Below are 8,087 nucleotides of genomic sequence, written 5' to 3'. Positions count from 1 at the left end.
TTTTACAGTGAATACCCACAGACAACATCTCAACTACCATCTTACTGTACTTCTATCCATCCATCCATCCCTCAGCCCATCTTACTTTTGTAATGCATCTGAATTGCAGACATCAACGCAGTTCCCTCTTCGTACCTCAGCACACGTCATTTGTTTCCAGCTTTTTCCTTTTGATGTAAAATTTGCATGCAAGGCGAAATGCGCAAATCTTCAGCGTGCATTCACCGAGTTCTGACACATGCATACGCCTGTCTGCACCTTAAATTTGAGCTGCCTAAAGGACATCAGGGTGGCATAATCAAACGGGCTGCTGGATGTCGGAGCGTGGAGCTCATTCAGCACACAGGTCTGTTTGAGCTCTTGGACTGGATGAAGTCACCGAGGAGGTGCAGAGGGAGGAGATGTGGGCAGTGTCCGCAAGGAGCCCGGCGTTCTGAGGTATGTCGCGGGGAGAGCGGACCTGCGGGACGGTCTGGGGCTGGCCCTGCCCGGGGCCTGAAAGAGGGTCTGCTCGGCGCCACCAGACGGTCCTAGGTAACCATTGGAGGGGCACCGAGGTGTCACTAGATGGGGGAGGGGGTGCAGGGTTGGGGAGGGAGAGTGGCGGGGGACTCCCAGCCCGAGGCGGGAAATCGGGAGGAGGAGGGGATCCGGGGTGAGCGCGAGCGAGCGGCGGCGGCGGGAAGGAGGGAGAAGAGGGGGAGGGGCGGCGGCGAGGGAGGGGCGGAGTCGCCGCAGCGGCCGGCCGCCGGGCGGGAGGAGGGAGGGGGTGTGTGCGCGGGTCACATGGTCGCGGCTGCCCTCCCCGTCAGCCGCCCTCGCCGCCGCGGTGCGCTGGCTGCAGGAAGCCGCCGCGCCGCCGCTTTGTTGTCAGGGGCCCCGCGAGGAGCGCCGTTCGCCGCCGCCGCCCTCTCTCCCCGCAGCCCGCTCTCCGGCCGCGGGGCCCGGGTCCGGGCGCCCCGCCCGTCCTGCCCATGAGGGGGCCCCGCGACCACCGCTGCCTCCGGCCCGGGGCGGCGCGGCGCTGAGGCGGCGGCGGCGCTGCCCGCTCTGCGGGATCGGGCGGCCCCGGCCCCCTCCCCGAGGGCACCATGGAGGTGAATGCGGGTAAGAGCCGAATGCGGCGGGTGGGGCGCTGCCGAGGGGCGCTCGGAGCCCGGCGGGCACTGCGAGGGCGGCGGCGGGGGCCCGGGGCCGGCGGGAGGGCCGCCGCGCGCCGCGGACCCGCGTCGGGCTCGGCGCTCGTCGCCCGCCGGCCCGGCCCGCGACCGCCCTGCTGGCCGACCGCAAAGCCGCAGCGCGGCCTGACGGCGCCGGCCCGGCCCCCCCTCACATGGCCCGGCCGCGCGAGCCACGTGCGCGCTGTGTTTACGTTCGGCGGCGCGCGGGCGCCGGTTGGCTGGGCGGGCGCGTGACGAGGCATTACATAATGGTCGCTGGGGCGGCGGCGGCGGGCGGGGACACGTGAGGCCGCGCGGCTCCGTGACCCACATTCCCGGGGCCGCAGGGACACGTGGGGGCGGGGGCGCGCGCCGGCCGTGAGCGCCGCAGTCCGCGGAGGCTCCGCCCCCGGGGCCCTCCGGGCTGTGACGTGGCCGCGATCCTCCTCCTCCCCCGCGGGGTTGCTTGCCGCGGAGGGGGCCGCGCGTGCGCGCCCCGGGAACCCGCGGCCCGGCGGCCCTGAGCGGGCGTGGAGGCCGCAGTGTCCTCCGCCGGCGTGCGGAGCCGGGTTCTGGTGGGCGGGCGGGAGAAGCGCGGGGCGTGGGCGCGCTCGGGCAGGAGGAGGGCCCGCGGGGACGGTGTGGGGCTTCCCCGACACGAGACCCTCCGGGGTCGCCCGGCGGACGGGCGGAGGAAGGCCCCGGTTGTAGCGCTGCCTCGTGTTTACCAAAAAAAAAAAAAAAGAAAAATATCAGTTTTAACGATCTGCTCGGGGACGCGATCGACCTTGCACACCTTCCGTGATGAATACGCCCGAGGCGCCAGTCTGGACCGTGAGGGATTCCACCCTTAGCGAAGCCCTGGGCTCATGTGGGCGGTGACCCCGGGTGACTCCTAGGCCTCCTGTACAGCTGGTCCTTGTCAATTCGCTTAATTGCTTTAAACCCATGGGTCACTGGTCTTTCCTGAATCTGGTAACATATATATATATATATATTTTTTTTTAATTGTGCTGCGTGGCATGTGGGATCTTAGTTCCGGGACCAGGGATTGGACCAGGGATTGAACTGGGGCCCCCAGCAGTGGAAGCCCCAGTCCTAACCAGTGGACCGCCAGGGAAGTCTCAGGATAACAGAATTTGACTCTGTCCATCCCTTTCTTGCTACAGTTCCTCTTGCAACGCCACAGAGCAATACCAGGCTCGCTTCTGCCCTTTTAGCTGCCTCCCCTTCTCCCAACGAAGGATGGCCCTTTACCTAAAACCAGGGAGGTTGCAGAAACAGCCAGTGATTATTTTTTAAGTTATTATATGTCCTAAAACCATGCCTTGATAACACGTTGTGAACGTTCCAGGAACATTTTTTTTAAAAGCCATTTTCCTGTGTTTTAATTACATGTGGGCCTACTTAAGCTTTGAGGATAGTTTAAAATTTTAAGTAACTCTATTATGGAATTAAACTTTTACTTGGTAAGGATTTAGAGTTTATAAACTTCCACCTCGTCTAACCCAGCGTGAATGAAGTCTTCCAGCTTCGTGGTCGGATAAGGTGGGCCGGCTCAAGTGATTAGAAAGTTTTTGTCAGATTTGAGCCTTCCTGGAACATTACCAGTGAACTTAATTTTGATTTTAAAGTGTGGCTACAAATTATAAAATTTCCTTAGGATGCTTGCTGACCCGCCCCCCCCCGCCATCGCCAGTTCACATCCCTTGGCCGGTGTTGTTTTTTTTCTGATCATCGACCTTGTTGCCCTTTGGGATGTGGCATCCAGAAGTGGAAGTTGTTGGTTCGTTACCAAGTTCCAAGCTGGGGATGCTGCTTGTAAATGAGTTCTCTGGCAGGCTTGGCTCTTGTAGCATATTGCTTTGCTGACTCACAGTAGCCTTGCAGTCAGCTAGATCCTTTTCATGTGAACTGATTTGAAGCTAGGTTTCATCCACTGTGCAGATAATTGTTTGAGCTGAACTGTAGGGGCTTGCCATTATCATTCTTAAATTTTCTCTTTTTCCATTTGGCTCCAAGTTCAAGCTGTCGCAAGCTATAATCCAGTATACTATTTCTGCCATCCCTCTGTCTGAAGGAGCGTTGATAAGCATTCCCTTGAACTTCCTGCACGTTGTTGTAAATGTTGGCTGGGGTGGGGCCACATTCAGTGCTGTGTGGCAGCCTCTGACCCCTCCCTTAGGGTCGATAACGTTTTATTAGTCAATACCTATTCACCCAGTGACCATTTCATGTAACTGTCCTGTAAATCATGACTCACTGTGTCTGCCCTCCCCATGACTAATACAGAGGGGAAACAGTGAAGCTGTAGAAATTGACTCTATACGTTTTTGTCACAGATTTTGATTGAGTATACCAAGTTCTTTAAAGTAAATAACATATTGTACACGCTTCATAACTGTGGCTGGGATGCACATTTTAAAAATTAGGAAAACATTCCCACATAGGCCATCGTTATCTTTACGAATCTGTAGTCTATTCTATTTGTCACTCGGAGAGAGAAACAGTAAGATAATGGGAAGAATCAGAAGTGAAGAAGGAAGTTGCCTGACTCATCATTGGAGTTGAGGGAGTCAGAAGGTGGCCTGGAAATAAGAACCTGCAGAGAAACCACTGGGTCCACGCGACATGTTCAGAATTGAAGGAAAGAAGCGTGGATAGAGAGGGTTAGTTTTGTTTGAACTATCCTGATCCAACTCTTCCAGTATGATGACGGTAAAATAATAATCACCAGTATCTGTTGAGCATTTATGCGCCAGGCCCTTTACATGTGTTGCTACTTTGGTGCCTCACGTTAACTCTATGAAGGAAGGTGCTGTTGTTACCATTTGAAGATGAGGGTCCAAGTAAACTGAAGTGAGTAACTTACCCAGGCAAGTGGGAGAGCCAGATGCACGTAATGCACTTGGGGAGCACAAGCTGTGCTAGGTTGAAGCCCACATAACATTTGAAGGCATAGGCAAAGCTTGGTGGTCCTGTCTCCTCGGGGGTCCATGTGGTTTGCTGTGGTACAGGGTCATAGCTGGTGGAAAAGGAAGGGGTCAGTAGAGCTTCCCCATTTCATCATTCCTCTTTTTTTTTTTTTAATTCTGTTGCTAGGCAGTAGGGTTTTTTGTCCCCAGACACTAGGTTACACTTGCCCCCCACCCCTTCTCAGCAATTTACATGGAGACAAGAACCCTGTTTTACAAAATAAGACCTATTTGTTTTTTGTCCCCGCGGTTTTTGTTTTCTTAAATAATCTCTTCTGTAGTACATCATTTAATAACTTACGTAATCTTTAAGACCCCACTTATTGTCACTTTGGCTCGTGATCTCTGCCCTCTGTAGTGCTCTTGTGCTGTCAGCATTTCACAGTAGTTTGTATGCAACGTTGCTCACGTTCCACTGGAATGACTGGTTAATAAGGCTGTGTCCCCAGCTGGCCTTTAAAGCCTTTTAGGGAAGGGACCATCTTGTTCTCTGGAGCCCTGACACTGGGATACAATTGGAAGTTTAGTGCTTCATTAGGTCCACTGTATCATCTTGTGAGTAGAAATTATTAAAAACCTACTTTTAAAATGAGAAAACTAAAACTTCTTCAAGGTAAAAATGTTTGGTTCTAAGTCACTAGGCTGAAAAGTACACTCATGAGTTGAACTCAAGCATATTTTCCAGGATGATGGGCAGTGGGGGTGGGTGATGATGGGCAAGCCTAGAATTAGGGTAAGAAAACCAGGACAGTAAGTGCTTCCCAGCAGTACAAAGTTTGATACTGTCTGACATTGACCAGTGGGTAAGCCCTAGCCTGGGAACCTGGCCCAGCTCTAGGGTCCTTTTCAACTAAAAATAGAGAAGACTGTGCCTCAGCTAATTTTAGCTTGAGGCATCTAAGAAGTACATTCTGCCTGTTTCTGGAGCTGTTGGGACTTGCTGGTTCAGGGATTTTACCTTTCTTTTGTTACCATTAAAAACTGTCTCTGTAAAAATCACTTATTTTAATAATCGCCTTTTATGAACACCATTTCATTTCAATCTTATCATAACTCTGGCAGATATTGCCATTTTATAGAAGATGACTCAGTTTTAGAGAGATTGAAAGTAACCTGCTTGCCCAGGTCTTCTCAGTAAGAAATAATACTCTGTACTCTGGAATTAGACAGCCTTGACTTTCAACCCTGGCCCTGCCACTTAGTAGCTCTATTAACCTCTCTGAGTTCCTCTTCTGTAGAATGGAAAAATGGAAGTTAATTTTATAGGGTTCTTGTGAGGATGAAATGTGGTGTGAAATTCTGTCATTTTATTCTCGGCGTTCTTGGTGTCTTGTATTTTTCACTTCCCCTTCTTCATTGGGTTGAGGAACTGCTAGATGTACTCCTTACCTTCTAGGAAATTAAATTTTAATGTTTTGGGGCTGCTAACTGTCAGGTGGGTAGATTGGTGTCTGGTAGATGCTAACACAACTAAATCAGTGTTGAAGGTCTCACTAAGAGAATGTAGCTGCTTCTGGATGGGTCATCTTTGGTTCCATGGTTCTTGGCACAAATGCTTCCTGTAAATGACTGTTGATTCCCTAAAGACAGGAGTTGGATCTTAACTGGATTGATAATAGCCCAGTAATTTTTCTTAGATTTGATTTTGGAGCTTTTGCAAAGGAAGGTGTGTTCTGGGTAATTAATACCTTCTATTGCCCAGTCAGTGCTTTAATCCAGTTCTTAAGCCATCAGGATAGCTCTGATCTCTAGAAGTTTATTTCTAAGCTGAGGTAGTTAGAAGACCTCATGGGTGTAAATGGCTGACTCAAATGCTGGCCCTGGGAAGGTCTAACTTCCTCACCTTTTATCCTCTTGAGATGTTAGTGAATTTACTACCTAAAGTGTCCTTTAGAAAAGATAAATAGCTGTGAGACCTTCCTTTGGGAATTTATTGAGGACTAAGGATAATATTTTTCTTTGTATCCTGTTCCCAGTGGAGGTAAGTGAGAAAAAAGTAGCAGTTTGCTACCACCTGGAATTTCTAATATGACCTTTAGATCTATGAAGTTTTATGAAAACAGAGGGCACAGTGGGTTTTACCCAGTAACATGACATTTGATAGACTTCCAGATTAAAATAGTTTTTCTCTGGATTCACAGTGTATTAGAGATATTCAGGCAGTTAAGTCGGTGAAAAAATCAACCTTGAAAACTGTGGGCCAATTTATGCTTGAGTTCACTAGTTATAGCCATTCTTAAACTTCAATATGCACAGAATCGCCTGGAGAACTTGTTTAAAATGCTCATTCCTGAGGGTGCCTTCTCTAGTCTGGGCTTAGCGATAAGGGTGTCTGCAAGTCCAACGGCAGAAGTAGGTGGAGAAGGTAAGTGTGTGGAACTGGGGTTAAGTGGATAGTCATAGAGTCTTTGGGGAACATCGTGAGAGAAAGATTCTGGGGGCAACAGCTATGAAAGGTTTTCCATTTCCAGATAAACTACTTTATCCAGAGTTCCAAGTGTTAGGTCTGTTTCTGATTGACCTGTGTTTTAGCCAAGTGCTGGGGGAGCTAAATGATGAACCCATTGTTCTGGATTCTTCCATGTAAAGGTATAATGAAGGACGCACAGACAAGACCAGAACCAGATTTCTTCACAGCCAAAACAACTTGATTACTCTAAACTATGTTGTCACTCAGGAAGGTTTTTCATTCCTTTTAGTAATAGGTTGGAAAATGAAAAGCTTTAGGTTTGGATCTGCATGTGCTCAGAATGACAAAGCCAGTGAGAACCTGCTCACTTTTTAAATCAGTGGGAATTGTTTGGCTTTGAACTTTGTGGAAGCAAGAAGAATAGTAGGAAATAAGGAAGAAAATAAGTTACTTTTTCCTTGTGCAGTAATTTTAACCATTAACTTGTTTCTAAAGTTAGTGACGTTACTGTTCAGATTTGCAAAAATAGAAACTATGTATTATTGTGTATCTAATTATCTGATTTCCCCCATCTTCTCTAGGAGGTGTGATTGCCTATATCAGTTCTTCCAGCTCAGCCTCTAGCCCTGCCTCTTGTCACAGTGAGGGCTCCGAGAACAGTTTCCAGTCCTCCTCCTCCTCCGTCCCATCTTCTCCAACTAGCACTAATTCTGATAACAATGGGAATCCCAAAAATGGCGATCTCTCCAATATTGAAGGCATCCTGAAGAATGATCGGATAGATTGTTCTATGAAAACAAGCAAATCGAGCGCACCTGGGATGACAAAGAGTCACAGTGCAGTGACAAGTGAGTTATTTCGTTTTCTAAAGGTTGGTGCCACCAATTGCAGGTGGGGCTTGTTTTATCAGCTGTTCATTTGGGGGACCATTTTATTTTTGGGTATAATTTTCACTCCCTTCTGGGTAATCATAGTTCAGTAGTTAGGTAAGAAATCAGTGACGATCTGAAAAGTTGCAGCCTAGGGGCTGTCATAATTGGTTCTTGCTGCAGAGCAAGATCTGTGCTTATGTGCTCTGCCTGACCATGTTTCCTCCGAGGGGAGCCTCTTACCCCGTTTCACAGTTCTCTCTCTTCTGCGCTCCTAGTGCCCAGTCTGGTTTCTAGACGGAGCACTTACTCGTGGAAAGGGGTTTGCTTTCATGAAGTTGGAGCTAGGAACATTTAGCGGACTGGGATATCCAAACGAGTCGTGGAAATTTGGATCCCTGAATGAGTGTGGAGGTGATGGGCTGGTACAGGGCAGGGTCAGGCAGAGATGGGGCCTGACTGGGACCTGCAGGTGAGTTGAATTGAGTATTTGTACAGCAGCCTGTGGAGACACCCCTTTGCACCTTTTGTTGATTGACACCTCTGGCTAACTTCTTAATTCTCATCCAGCAGGATTGTTTTCTTAGCTCTGGTTGCATGTCTGATGTGAAGTAACTCTAAATTTATAAAATTTCAGTGTATGTTTAAAATCGTCGGGAAAGGAAAAACTAGC

At 49.5% G+C, this 8,087-nt stretch overlaps 1 protein-coding gene across 1 annotated transcript in view; it reads left to right on the top strand.

The window, feature by feature from the left end:
* Positions 1 to 1,088: 1,088 nt before the first annotated feature.
* Positions 1,089 to 8,087, top strand: part of NR1D2 (nuclear receptor subfamily 1 group D member 2) — a gene marked incomplete at its 3' end in the record, with an annotated part of 22,373 nt that continues 15,374 nt past the window's right edge. Inside the window, 3 exon segments of the mRNA XM_079704390.1 lie at positions 1,089 to 1,107; positions 7,127 to 7,437; positions 7,440 to 7,523. Of these exon segments, the coding sequence (XP_079560516.1) occupies positions 1,092 to 1,107; positions 7,127 to 7,437; positions 7,440 to 7,523 (411 nt within the window). The 5' untranslated portion in view covers positions 1,089 to 1,091.

This window comes from Hyperoodon ampullatus (genome assembly GCF_949752795.1).
Source record: "Hyperoodon ampullatus genome assembly, chromosome: 5".
In the NCBI taxonomy this organism is placed as follows: domain Eukaryota; kingdom Metazoa; phylum Chordata; class Mammalia; order Artiodactyla; family Ziphiidae; genus Hyperoodon; species Hyperoodon ampullatus.
The sequence above is the reverse complement of the archived record's forward strand: the minus strand, read 5'-3'. Positions and strand labels throughout refer to the sequence as shown.